Source organism: Gossypium arboreum, chromosome 13, assembly GCF_025698485.1.
Source record: "Gossypium arboreum isolate Shixiya-1 chromosome 13, ASM2569848v2, whole genome shotgun sequence".
NCBI lineage: Eukaryota > Viridiplantae > Streptophyta > Magnoliopsida > Malvales > Malvaceae > Gossypium > Gossypium arboreum.
Window position 1 is genome coordinate 2,198,891 of NC_069082.1, and position 14,119 is coordinate 2,213,009.

At 28.9% G+C, this 14,119-nt stretch overlaps 2 protein-coding genes and 5 non-coding genes across 8 annotated transcripts; 5 read left to right on the forward strand and 2 right to left on the reverse strand.

The window, feature by feature from the left end:
* Positions 1-48: 48 nt before the first annotated feature.
* TRNAC-GCA (transfer RNA cysteine (anticodon GCA)) lies at positions 49-120 on the forward strand. The gene has a single exon. It is a non-coding gene; the product is annotated as a tRNA-Cys (tRNA).
* An 81-nt stretch (positions 121-201) lies between these two features.
* TRNAC-GCA (transfer RNA cysteine (anticodon GCA)) lies at positions 202-273 on the forward strand. The gene has a single exon. It is a non-coding gene; the product is annotated as a tRNA-Cys (tRNA).
* An 80-nt stretch (positions 274-353) lies between these two features.
* TRNAC-GCA (transfer RNA cysteine (anticodon GCA)) lies at positions 354-426 on the forward strand. Its single transcript has one exon. It is a non-coding gene; the product is annotated as a tRNA-Cys (tRNA).
* Positions 427-507: 81 nt separating this feature from the next.
* TRNAC-GCA (transfer RNA cysteine (anticodon GCA)) lies at positions 508-579 on the forward strand. Its single transcript has one exon. It is a non-coding gene; the product is annotated as a tRNA-Cys (tRNA).
* Positions 580-659: 80 nt separating this feature from the next.
* TRNAC-GCA (transfer RNA cysteine (anticodon GCA)) lies at positions 660-731 on the forward strand. Its single transcript has one exon. It is a non-coding gene; the product is annotated as a tRNA-Cys (tRNA).
* Positions 732-3,708: 2,977 nt separating this feature from the next.
* Positions 3,709-5,819, reverse strand: LOC108461209 (actin-depolymerizing factor 2-like). Its single transcript, XM_017760958.2, has 3 exons — positions 5,630-5,819; positions 4,178-4,443; positions 3,709-4,092 (listed from the first exon to the last, which is right to left on the reverse strand). Exons 1-3 carry the CDS (start codon positions 5,630-5,632, stop codon positions 3,942-3,944), a joined length of 420 nt encoding a protein of 139 aa, XP_017616447.1. The 5' UTR covers positions 5,633-5,819; the 3' UTR covers positions 3,709-3,941.
* Positions 5,820-8,299: 2,480 nt separating this feature from the next.
* LOC108463204 (transcription factor bHLH114-like) lies at positions 8,300-12,426 on the reverse strand. Of its 2 annotated transcripts, none has more exons than XM_017763145.2 (9): positions 12,217-12,426; positions 11,988-12,107; positions 11,839-11,896; positions 10,743-10,861; positions 10,390-10,478; positions 9,319-9,477; positions 9,018-9,098; positions 8,812-8,922; positions 8,300-8,571 (listed from the first exon to the last, which is right to left on the reverse strand). In XM_017763145.2, the coding sequence occupies exons 2-9, from the start codon at positions 12,037-12,039 to the stop codon at positions 8,452-8,454; spliced, it is 789 nt and encodes a 262-aa protein (XP_017618634.1). In that variant the 5' UTR covers positions 12,040-12,107; positions 12,217-12,426; the 3' UTR covers positions 8,300-8,451. The 2 variants fall into 2 exon arrangements, with proteins under 2 accessions (XP_017618634.1, XP_017618633.1); XM_017763144.2 differs by having other exon boundaries at positions 10,743-10,864; positions 12,217-12,423.
* Positions 12,427-14,119: the final 1,693 nt, after the last annotated feature.

Consider the following 14,119-nt stretch of genomic DNA (forward strand, 5'->3'; position numbering starts at 1 on the left):
CTTTTACAAAAAGACAAATAAGAATTATTTTTAATGAAAAATTCATCAGGGTCTATAGCTCAGTGGTAGAGCATTTGACTGCAGATCAAGAGGTCACCGGTTCGAACCCGGTTGGGCCCTGCTTTTACATATTTTTGCCAAGTCCGTCCAGAACTTTCATAGTTTATACATGTAGTAACCAAAGTAAATTGCATCCCAAAGGGGTCTATAGCTCAGTGGTAGAGCATTTGACTGCAGATCAAGAGGTCACCGGTTCGAACCCGGTTGGGCCCTTTTTAAAATTTTAAAGTTTTGCCAAGTCCGTCCTCTCATGCTTCATACATGTAGAAACCAAAGTAAAATCACATCTCAAAGGAGTCCATAGCTCAGTGGTAGAGCATTTGACTGCAGATCAAGAGGTCACCGGTTCGAACCCGGTTGGGCCCTTTTTTAAATTATAATGTTTTGCCAAGTCCGTCCTTCTATGCTTCATACATGAAGCGACCAAAGTAAAATCACATCTCAAAGGGGTCCATAGCTCAGTGGTAGAGCATTTGACTGCAGATCAAGAGGTCACCGGTTCGAACCCGGTTGGGCCCTTTTTTAAATTATAATGTTTTGCCAAGTCTGTCCTCCCATGCTTTATACATGTAGAGACGAATGTAAATCACATCTCAAAGGGGTCCATAGCTCAGTGGTAGAGCATTTGACTGCAGATCAAGAGGTCACCGGTTCGAACCCGGTTGGGCCCTGATTCTAATTATACCGACTTTAAATCCATAGCTCAGTGGTAAGAGTATACGACGGCATATTTGAAGGTCAACAGTTCGAGCGCTGTTGTGATCTTTTTGTTCCGTTATTTTTTTGGTAAGAGTATACGACGGCATATTTGAAGGTCACCAGTTCGAGCGCTGTTGTGATCTTTTTGTTCCGTTATTTTTTTGCCCCGTCCTCTAGACTTTCCATTGCATCCATCAATTTTGAATATTGGTGGATTATGTGATGAGATGAATTAGAGTGAGAATATGAAATGATGACAAAATTTTTTATATGATTTTACTTGTAACATATTTAAAAATTTAATACATGATTACATATTATTAAAATATTTGTATTTATATTATTTATACTATTAATAAAACTCTTAATTGAGTTGGTGTCACGGGTTAATTGGGTATCATCTCAATTAACTACTTACAGAAAATGTCTTTCCTTAAGTAAAATAAGTCATAACCGAGACTCATTTCAGTTATTAAATTATCAAAATACCTTTATTTTTATCAAAGCAATAAATATCATTAAGGGTATTTTTATCTTTTTATATAAAATTTAGAATAAAAAATTCATGCTTATAATGAATATGGGATTTAAACCCAAAACACCAAATATACACTCTTCCAATTTTACCATTCAACTAAAGTAACATTTAGTACATACTTTATATGTGTTATTATTATTAGTTTCAAATCTTAAATTTCATTATTTATTGTATGTTATTTATAAACACACTTATGCACTCTAAATATGTGGTTTCCACACGCATAGGCGTCTTGGTTATATTATTATAAATATTAATTAATATATAATTATATAAATTTATTATTAAATGAATAAAAATTTGAAACCTTTAAATCAAAATAATAATAAGTTGATAAAAATATTACGAAAAAGTAGAATAAACAATATAATATTTATAAAGGGTGAGTATTTGGTACACAGGCAGTGTACTTTTTTTTTTCACAAATAACTTTAAAAGATTGTCATGTGTTTCATTTTTAAAAATATTTTACTATATTTTTATATGACATTTATCAACATTTTAATTTTACTCGTAAAATCTAAAAATTTTACGGATAGTGTAATAAATATTTTTAGATTTTACGGATAGTGTAATAATTTTTTTTCCGAAAAGGCGATGTAAGGAAATAAAAGGCAAAAGAAGCATAAGTTGGCATTTGAAAAATTTTGGCTTCTTTTGTATCACCACTTTAGCCCCCTTGCCTCTCAATTTCAAAGGTATTGGCTTTACCAATGGCTACAAATTGAAAGCAAGCAATTTTTTTCCTTTTCCTTTTTATTTCTTTATAAAAAACAAACAATTAATTATGCAAAATAAATATAGAATAAATTTTATGATTATATAATGTTACAGTAAATCTATTTTTAATTATTATTTAATATACAATATTATAAGCTAAATATATAAAAAGGTTATATTCATTATATAAAAATATAATTTTGAGTTATATAATAGGTTAAGGATAGACCCGTATAAGCAAGAAGCAAGAACGAATAAAAAAAAAAACTAAGCACAAATATTTGTGTGGAAAAACTCTTCCAATGAAGAGGACAAACAACGGGCAAAAAAATTTCACTAAATGAACAAATAATCTGAAAGAGTATACGATAAATATAATAAAAATAAACTCTAAACTCCAAAAACAAAGCTCACTGGCTTGATTTTATAATGAAATAATGTTAAGTTTGATTTTATAATATTTTGATACAACAAACAAATCCCTAAATCAAATTTGATAGAAACATATTTTAAGAAAATATTTTCAAGTTACTTAGTATGCTTAAAATAAATTTTAAAGTTTGAAAATTGTTTTAAGAAAATTTTGTCGAATGTTTTTATCCCAGATGCGATACCAAGATCAAGGAGTGCAATCCCTGCCTTAATAGCAAGCAAAGTGACGTAGCGGTATCGAACCCACCCAACTTGGCCGTAAGCCATTTAGCACAGGGGTACCGATCCCCAACTGAGTTGGTACCGCACCCCAAGCCCCAGTTTTGGTTCCTCAAAACCCGCCCCCTACCTGATGAGGTACAACACCCCTCCCACCTTTGGTCCAAAACCTAGGATACCAATACTTATTCCTGTACAACGGCTCGAATTAATGCCTACAGCAACTCAATTTTGTCTCTAATCACTCCAAATCAAATCAATAAAAGAGTACAAATAAAGTTGAACAACACTCCGAAGAAGACAAGAAACACAATTCCAATATTTTCATTTTATTTCTCAAATTTCTTCATACACATACTTTGGGTAGTTATTTCTCAAATTTGTGAGACTTTATTTGAGGTTTTGGTGAGAGAACCTTAACAAAAATGGACCTTGTCTTCGAAAAGTTTTAAATTAATAAAATTGAAAAAATCTTTAGTTATGGTAAAATAAGATAGTGAAGGTAAACAATTAACACCAAACCACTATAAATTCTTATGTTGTTTTTTATTACCATTTTTCTTCCACAATTTTAAAACACCAATTTACCTCCACTACGTATATATTGATTTTAACATTATGATATATGAAACATAAATTTTAAATATTTTTTAAGTAATTAATATAAAATGTTTATAAAACTCAATTTGAATATATTAATCATATTTACAATTTATAGTTAATATAAATAAAATGCCAGTTCATAACTTTAACACACTTTTGAAAAACCAAAAGTTAAATCTTTCAGCTTTTTAAGTCAATGCTAAGCACACCTATAGTTGACTAAGCCCAATTTGACTCAACATGTGAACTCAAATTTTACCTAAAGCTCGCCTAAATCACTTCTTTTATTATTTGAAAAATATCATATAATATAAAAATAACATTAAAAACGAGACCTTCTAACTTGATAACCAAATCTTTGAACAAGTCAGCTCAAGGCCATAAATACTTTGCAATTGTTCAAATGCAAGTAATATGGAAGTTTCATGCACCGGTAATACATAATTTCAGCTATGTTTATATAATCCAACATAAAAGGAAAGGCATGTAATAGTCAAATCGTTATGAAATTTGGTACCCCAAAGGGGGAACACACACATACCCCATAAGAATCCACAGATATAACCCAATATCAAAGCAAGTTCCAAGATCCAAAGTTGATATAGACATTACATTTATGTGAACCACATAGTATAAAGTTCCATTTCAATGTAGAAATGGTACATACATTTCAATTGGCACGGCTCCTTATGACATCGAGATCCATCTCGGAAGGATCGGTAGCTTGCAACTCTACCTGGATGCCATCCAATTCCCTTTTGAACCTGTCCTTTGAGCTCGCATAGATCATCTTGCTTCTTACTTTTGATGTATCAGGAGACCTTCAAGTACATAATGTTAAACATATCAGTGAAGCAATTCAGGAGAGGTCACAAATATTACAAATGCATAATCACTTGTTATTACCAGGCAATGAAAAAAATTCTGCTCTTCTGGCAGTTCTCATCGGTCACAAAATCAAAGTCATACACAGCGTATCGACACTCATCGGCTGGAAGGCTAGCAGTGAAAGCCTCATAGCTATCAGTAGGTTCACCAACCTTTTCCACAACAACTTGCTTTTGTTTTTCTTCAATCTTGAAAACTATGAAGCGGTAAGTCCTTTTAGCCTTCAGTTCTAAAAACTTCAGCTTGCAATCATCATGCACAGCCATTCCTGAAGCCGCGTTTGCCTGTGAACCATGAACAACCTCAGCCAGTATCATGTATCAACCAAGACAAACAGAAATCCATATTGCTAGATAACAACTGAATAGTCAAACATTATAATAGGAGCTCCCAAATTACTAAGAATCTAGTCCATAATCAAGTGTTATAAATAAAGCCTTCTTCGTTTAAGAGAGTAAATCACATTGTTAGGAGGGGTTAGTTTCCCATTAGCTAAACAAACTGGTTGCTTCACTCTCCAAACCGTTCCATTACTGGCTGATATGTACCATTCCACTTTTAAACTAAAACCAAGTAGTGTAAGTTCCATTCTAATCTAAATTTCAGACACACTTCTATAACTCGAAGGACCTATTACTCGTATTTATCCTATTCAATAAAATGATTTTACAAACCGATGAACAACAACAATAACCAGAAAACTCAAAAAGATTTTTTTTTTGAAACAAGAACAAAAAGGCCAATTCCCACCAAACATAAAATCCATTAAAATTGCCAAGTTAAATAATTTCTTCCTTTCACTATAAATTGCTTAGCGAAAACATTGTAAATTATTCCATCCTATTTTCTCAAGCACACCATTAACATTTTTTCTATATTCCTAAATTCCCAAATCCTAACTGTAATAATCAAGAAATTCAAATAGGCAAATTCTTTTGCGAAATTGTTCCAACTCAATCAACAGCCTAATATTGATCACTTTTTGACACCAAACCTTAACCATAGGACGACGAGCAGGAAAAAAAGACTTTCATTTGTAAAACCAAAAAAAAAAAAAAAAAAAGCCCTAAAATTAGAAATCATAATATATTTTAAAATCTAAATAAGTAAATAAAAAAATGCAAAATGAAGCAAACCGGATGAGAGAAAAAAATAATCGAACAAGAAAATCAACTCTTGAAAATCAAACACGTAACCGCAATCGGTCAAACCGTCAAACATGAAAACCGAATCGAACATTGAAACCAGATCGGTGGAACTAAAAGACAGCCTAAACAAACCCTAAATTGAAGAAATATTACTCCTAATTTTATGAAAAATATACCTAATTCAACAGATCAAAAAAAATTTAAATGCATCAAATAAAAATGAAAAATAAATTGAAAAAAATGAGAGAACTGAATATAATTCAGAGGTTAGGCAACAAGGAACAGTGAAGTAGAAAAAGAGTTGATGAGAAGAGTTTTTTACCATTTTTTTTCCCGAGAAAGCGAGGGAAAGAGTAAGAAAGGCTGAGAAAATTTAGGACTTCTTTGGAGAGAAAATAAGGGGAAAGAGATTGTAGTGATAATTGATGGACTTAAGAGTTTTTTTTTTCTCTTTTTTTCTTTTTTGGGGTTGGCGATAGCCGATAACTGCTTGAAAAAACCAAGGCTTTTCATTTTTATATTTTTATTTTATTTTATTGGGTAAACTATTAAAATAGTCACTTTTTTTCCCTCAGTTATATTTTAGCCAATTATGTTTGAAATGTTACGTTTTAGTCACTTACATTACCGTGTTGTAACATTTTAGTCCATAAGCCTATTAATTGCCATTAATGGTGTAATAAGAAACTGATGTGGCACATTAAATTATTATTTTAGACAAAAATTTTAGGTTAAATCATACATCGGTCTTCATATTTTTTTCGTTTTGAGTAAAAAAATTTCTTTTATGTTCTTAGAACTTTCCTTTTTTTTTCTTTAATTTCCATTCTCTTATATTTTTCCCTCTCTTCTCTATCTCTTTTAACATAAAAGAAAAATATAAATTGCTCAAAACAAAAAAAATATAGGGATTAATTGTATAATTTAACCTAAAATTTTTATTTGAAATGATGGTTTAACGTATCATGTCAGTTTACTTTTACACCATTAATGTCAATTAACGCTCAGTAACTAAAATGTTACAACATAATAACATAAGTGAATAAAACGTAACATTTCAAATATAAATGATTAAAATATAACCTAAGAGAAATAAAAGTAACTATTTTAATAGTTTACCTTATTTTACTTTATTTCAATTTGGTACTTTCCTTTTTCTCTTTTTCTTTTCTTCTTTTTCTTGCTTTCACGTTTTTTCTTTTTGGTGCGTGTCGCCGCGTGTGGTTTCATTTCTAAAGTTACGGTGACTGTCACAAATTTGGTGATATTTCCCAATTATAAGATGACACGTTTTTTTTATTATGTAGAAAACATGCCACGTTCTGGGACGGTGACAGTGGCATTTTTTTAAGATGGAGGAAAGTTGGGTGAAAATTCCCGTCAAGAAAAATGGTCGATGGAGAAATACGGTGCCGTTTGGCGAACTTTGAAATTTAATGCGCAACCTATTTTATCAAAAATATTTTTTTATATCTATTTTATAACTCATATTTGGTAAATTATTTATTATTTATTTTAGGCAAATTATACTAATAGTCATCTAACAATTAGTATTTTTTTACTATTTATCTATAAAAATTTACAAAATAATTACTAAACTATTCAATTTTATCGTTTTTGGTCACCAACTGACTAACCATGGCAGCTTTTAAAATTAGAATAATAGCAATTTTAACCCTTAACATTTATACATTATATAATTTTGGTTTTTTTTTTTTGTTTTTCCTTGTGACTCTTTCACCTAAAAAGTTAAAAAAATAAATTTATCAACAAAATTTAATTGAAAATATAAAAAATTAAAACACCCAAAATTCAAGATAATAATTTTCTTCTTTTTTCATTTTTTTAAAAATTAATCCTCAATGTCATAAAAAACAAAACTGCAAGAAAAAAAAATCAAATTACACAACGTATAAATTTTGAGAGTTAAAGTTATTATGTAAAATTTAAAAGCTACCACTGTTACCTAGTGGTGACTAAAAAAGAAATTTATTAATAATTAGTGACCATTTTATAACATTTTATAATAGGGTGACCCAAAAAAAATACTAATAGTTAGGTGACTACTAGTTTAATTTACGCTTTATTTTACTTTGTTGAAGGAGTTGTGTTTTTTTACAAGTATAATGCAATCACAAAAAATACTAATAATCGGATTACATGTGTGTGCATGTAACAATTATATATTTAAAACACACGTATATACTGAATGTGAAAATGTCATGTATTAAATAAGATCACGGATGGTTTCAAACTAATGACAACATAATTTGTACAATATGCACAAAATTAAATAAAAACATATAATTGTTCATATTTTTGCATTAAAATAAATAAATACATTTAATAAAAAATTAAATGCACTCCAATTACTTTCTTACTCGTATTGCTATTTTTTATTAAATGTCAAAATTTTAGAATGTTAGAAAGCTTTAAAGACATTAAAAGTTCTATCACATATGTATGCGTGTGGAAATTATGTATTTAAAATACAAAAGTGTGTTTAAAAATAACATACAATAAATAATGAAACATATGTTATGAAACTAATTAATAATTACATTATCACTATATACAACTGATTGAGGTAATAAAATATGCATAATAAAATAAAATGTAATATTATATTAAAATAAAATTTTGATTTAGCGGTAAAGTTAATATTTTATAATTATAAATGGTATGCATTAAAATCCGACGTAAAAAATATTTTCATAATTTCACTAATCAAGTTGGTGCTCGGTACTCGTGATCTCAACTCAGTCAAAAATTTAAATAATAGTTTAATATATATTAAAATAATTTTGAATATGTTGAATAATAAATAGATGTTTTGAATCTTATAATAAACGTCGATAATAGTAGTACCTTCGAACATTGATCATTCGCCCCCACATATCCCTAATTTTACCTTTCTATTTTACCTTTTTAACAAGTGGGTTGCATCTCGAACTTTTCAGACTGAGATTCAGGTCACACGACTCTAATACCATTACTAAGAAATACAACTATTACTCATTAAACAATGAAAATCATAACAAGAAAAGCCAAATGTATACATTATTTCCCAATAAATTTCAACTATTAAAATTGGAAATATGGTAAATATATATAATGGGATGAAACTATGACAATGCTTTTGCATTACACATTATTTAAATTTTCCAAGGATGATTGTTCTTCTTTTGTCACTCTTTGGGTAAATGAAATGGGAACCAAGCAAAGTCCTCTACTTTTTAGATCTTGTTGCTTCTTTCCAATCTCCTAATCAAACAAAATGCAAATTTATAAAATAAGAATTTAATAAAAATTTTAAAAAAATTCATCAATTATCGAGTCGAATTTAAACTATTAAAAAAAAATTCAACCTCCTTTAATATATACACTTAAAACCCAAATTTATACACTCAATTGAGCTTGAATCGAATTTCAAAAAAAATTGGGATTGAACTCGGCTTGACTCGATTAGACCAATATTTTATACTATATTATATCATAATTTACCTGTGGATGAATAGCTCTAAGACTCTTATATGAACTGCTCAGCATCTGAATTTGTTCTTGGAGAAGTTTGATATAAAGAGAAGCCTCTTGAAGGACTGAAGCAGTATCAGTCTGCAATGAGTTCCCATCAACCCATACCAACTTTTAAAAAACAAATAATTTTACATTATTTATATAATTTGGAAGTAATTAAAATTAAAACTTACCTTTCCATAGGGGGATACCAACTTTTGAAGAGCTGTGATTTTGTCACTTAGCTTTTGGCTTCTCCTCACTGGCATATTCAACTAGAATGAAAATGACTCATGTTCGTTAGTTCTCCAACTATGAAAAGTTATAAAACGGTTATTCAATTTTATGTTAGTTAGCTATCGATTAAAAAAAACAAAATTTTCATAGTTGAGTGGCAAAAAAAAATCCCAAAATTAGATTGATCTCTATCGTAGTTTACCCTAAATTATATTAATTGTTATTATTATACCATTAGAAGCTGGAAAAATCCCATACCCTGAAATCCTTGATTTCTGTTATTTCTTGACTGCTTCTATGAGATTGCTCAAAGGAGGTTAATAATTTCTTCCTCTTGTTCTTGTTCCTCTCATCCAATGCTGTATTTGGGTCATTATTAAACTCAATCTCACGTTTCCTTCCATTTTGGATGCTTTCCTAAGAAAAACCAAATCAATACTTGTGATTCTCACATATATTCCCAGAATATAATCTTCTAAATATATTAAAAACGAGAAAAAAATAACAATATATTCATTTATCAAACATATAAATATCTAATACTCGTATTGAAATTCGAGTAACATATTTAAAGGTGTTTACGAGTCGAACAGAACAAGATTATATATGGTATTAGGATCGGCAGATTGTAATGGTGCACTCTAAAATTTGAAAAAATTTTATTTTCCTCTTGAATTAAAAAAAAATTAATTAAGCCCTCATAATTTCAGGAAACTTTTTGAAATTTTAATTGAGCTCTTTTAATTTTTTTTGAAATTTCTCATTAATTTCACAAAAGTTTTAAAATTTTAATTAAACCCTCAAATTTTTAAAACAAATTTTTATTAAACTCCTAAAATTTTTGAAAATTTTACTTGCCACCATCTCCCCAGACCTACCACTGTATACTTACATAAGTCCGACCCAGCTTAAAATATATACTTAAATTATGCACAATCTAAATTAGTTTAAATTCATCCATCTTTTTTTTCCCTAATTTTTTTAAAAAACATATTATTTTATTTAATTTCTTTTATCCTACATCTCCATTTAACGTCTCCTAAATTTTGATTTTAGAAATACAATGTGCCTTATCAATATTATTCAACTTTTAAACATAGACAACTTAATTTCAAAATATTTACAACATTCCCATTTTTATTTTTCAAATAATATAATTTACATAAATTAAAAAATTGAAAAACGGGTTGAATTGAACCAAACTCGAATTTTATAAGATAAAAGTCAAAACCAACCCATTTTTTAAATGAAATTAATTTCTATACACATTTCTAATATTAATAACTTGACATATAAGTCCTACTAAAAGGAATCAAAGAGCTTACTTACCGATTCAAGATATGGAATTGCTAGCTTGCTGCTAAGTGACATAGATTGCTGAAAATTGTTGTCAAAATTGGAGCTACCATACTCATAATCTAACATCACACAAAAGTGGATTTATTTATTTTACTTGTAATATTGCATGCATAAAATTATAAAAAGAAGAAAAGAAAAGATTGTATGAAACATGAATATTATCCTTTTGATCAATAATTTAATACAGATAACGTGATGTCATTATTTCATACAATCATTTCTCAAAAAGGAGATGTTAGGCCGATATTCACACACACAAAAAAGGGTTACAAACTTTCTTAAAAAATAGTAAAAGGTGTGATAGATATAGATAATAACCAAACCTTGTAAGAAATTAGAGTTAAAATGGGATTGGTAAGGAATAGCAAAGGCCCCATCTCTTATTTGGTTGTCATTGTAGAATATTTTGGGTTCCATAGAAAAGGCATCTCCATTCACATTTCTGCTAAGAGTTCAAAAGCAACCACTAATTAATTTTGGGTTTTTTTTCAATATTTGTAAGCTCTTGACTTGCAAGAGTTTTAATTTTTTTTGGCTTTTGTTTGTATGATTGTATCTATCACCTTTTTATATTCCTTTTTTTGCAATTAAAGTAAAGCCATTCATGAAATCATAAATGAAGTACATTTTTTAATGGTTAATTGAATTTTGAGCTAAATTTAGTACATGCCAACACCATATATATATATATAAGGGTAAATATACATTTTGGTAGTAAACTTAGCTTTAAGGTTTAAATTGATACTTATGGGTTTTTTTTGTCCAATTAGGTACTTAAATTTAGCCTCAAGGTTCAATTTAGTACCGAAACTTTTTTGTCCAATTAGATACCCGAACTTGGTTTTTTGATTCAAATTGGTACATGAACTTGTTTCATAGTTCAAATTGTTTCAAAAGGTAAATACTAATTTGAACCAAAAAACTAAGTCCAAGTACCAATTTGAATTAAGAAAGTTCAGTGCCAAATTAGTTAAACCTTAAAGCAAAGTTGAAGTACTTAATTGGACAAAAAAAACATAGGTACTAATTTGAACCATGAAACGAAGTTTAAGTACTAAAGTGAAACCATAGGTACTTAAGGTTTATATATATATATATATATATATATAAACTTTGCCTCAAAGCTCAATTTGATGCCTAAACTTTTTTTATCCAATTAGATACCTTAACTTGTTTTTTTGTTCAAATTGGTTCAAATAAGTAAAGTACTAATTTAGAAAAAAAAATCAAGTTCAGATACCAATTTAAACTATGAAGACAAAATCAAGTACCTAATTAGAAAAAGAATCATAGGTACCAATTTCAACCTTGCAACCAAATTCTTAAAGTACCAAAGTGTATATTAACCTTATATATAAGAAGGAAAAATGTTATTTAATTCAATTCATATTCTTAATTAATGCATAAAATAGCTTATACCCTTTGCTTTCCATCTGCATAAGGACATCCAAGTAAGGCATTTGAGCTTCAGTGTTTCCTAAAACCAAGAAAAAGAAAACCCAGAAAAGTTAGCAATGGTGTATGTGTATATATATAGGGTTTAGATTATAAAATGATGATTATCGTACCAATGTTGTAGAACTGTGATGACAATGGTGAAAGATGAGCTGCTTTCCTCATCTTCAATCGGATTCTTTCACTGCTAAAAGATCAGAAGCTGGAAACTCAAAAGCCTTTGAGTTCAAAGCCTATTTAAAACTCAGTGAGTCAACTTTCATTAGGAAAAGAAGAACAAGAACCACATATATGATGAAAACAAAATATATCATAAAAAAATATTGATAAAATTAAACACACCTCTGATCTTCGCCGGCCGGCGGCGACTGAACAAATGAAGAGCTTTTGGGTTGGGGTTGTAGCAAAATATGAAGAGGTGATTTAAATCCTGCTATATAGAAAGATTTCTCTTCAAGGGTTTTTCTTTTGAGTGTAGGAAACTGTTCATTTCCTTTCTTAGAGCCAAGTGAGAGGTTTACAGCTTATTTATTGCATGAACATAAAATGAAACATCTAAGGTGACTCATCAAAACCCATTTATTTATATGCAAACATATAATATATTATATTATATGGTTAAACTACTTGGCCAGTCCTTATAATATAGACTTAATTGCAAATTTGTCATTCTACTATTCTTATTTGTACATACATGTAAATCACATCAATAGTGTTTGAACCTTGGTAGTTTAGGTGTCAACAAGGGGTTTTAACCGTTACTCCTTCTACTATTGACTTTTTTCGCTCTACTATAATAGTGAGCAATTTTATCCAAAAATATTTAATTTTTGAGGTAAAAGTATCATGGAGGCCTCTATACTAAGAGTCAAATTGTATTTTACTTCTAGCATAGGGGCCTCTATGATACTTTTATCAACTTTTGAAGCAAATAGATCAAATTGTAAACGATGGTAAAAATATGTTGGCTGATCAATAAATGTCATGGGTACAACGGTAGAACACATTGCACTTCCGGGGAGGGAACTTAGATTCTAACCTTGGAGGTGACATTGTTGAAAATGACCACCACGAACCTAGATAGAATTAGTCTTCATGGACCATAAAATAACTTTTCTTATTTTAAACTCACGGGAGAAAAAGTGTGCAATTTATTTCTCATAACACATCAAGTCGTCGGTATATTTACAGTAGAAGGACTAATTTGCTTTTTAACTTATATTACAGGAACCCATTGAATAATTCAACCTTATATGTATGTGTGGAAGCAAAAACCATATATGTGTTTATGTACTTATGTATATATATATTACGTGTGAGAGGTTTAATTTGCTGGCATCTTATGATCGGTTTGATTTCGCTTTCACATAAAATATTGACTTAATTTGATTAATGAAAATTGAAGTGATTCATTATTATAATCAGGATTTAATTATTGAGAAAAATGTTAAGTCAAAACTTAAAACTTTATTCAATCAAACTTAGACTCAGCTTTTGTCATAGATTGCTTTTAAAATAATCAAAACTGGATGCAATTTTAACTTATTTTATTATTTTCTATATTTCCATCGGTTGAGTATTAGCTTGATTGGTATGAGCATTATCACCAATAAAGAAAGACATAGATTCGAGTGCGCTGAGACGCATTATCCTCTTGTTTACACCCCAAAAGAAAATACTTGCAACATAACGCCATAATGATGAATATGATATTGAAAATATGTATAAATTTGTATAAGGATGTAATTAATAATGCCAGACAAAAGTAGGTTTAAAATGGGTATAAAACCCATTAAGAAAACTGGTTTAACTTAGTTTCCCATCTTTATCATTTGCTTAAAATAGAGGAATAATATATTTTGGCCATCTTAATTAATATCATAGTTTCTTTTGCCTTAATTGGTATTAATATTTAATATCATACTCTAGCTAGTTGGCTGTATATAAAAAAATGACTGCATTCATATTCATTATTCTGGCTTTTATTTCAAACCCCCTAATTTGGCAAAGGGTATTTTTAATTTTTGGGTAATCAAATTGTTGTGAAACTACTTTATTGATCAAAAGGTGGAGGAATATAATGTGGTAATGATGCAAATCCATACAAAATCATTTAGACATGCATTTAAAATTTTAAATATTCAAAATATATATATAAAAAGATATTTTTAAAATTAAAATCATTAACATTATTAAAAATATAAAAATTAATATTTTAAATTTTAATTAAATCTTGATATGTCAT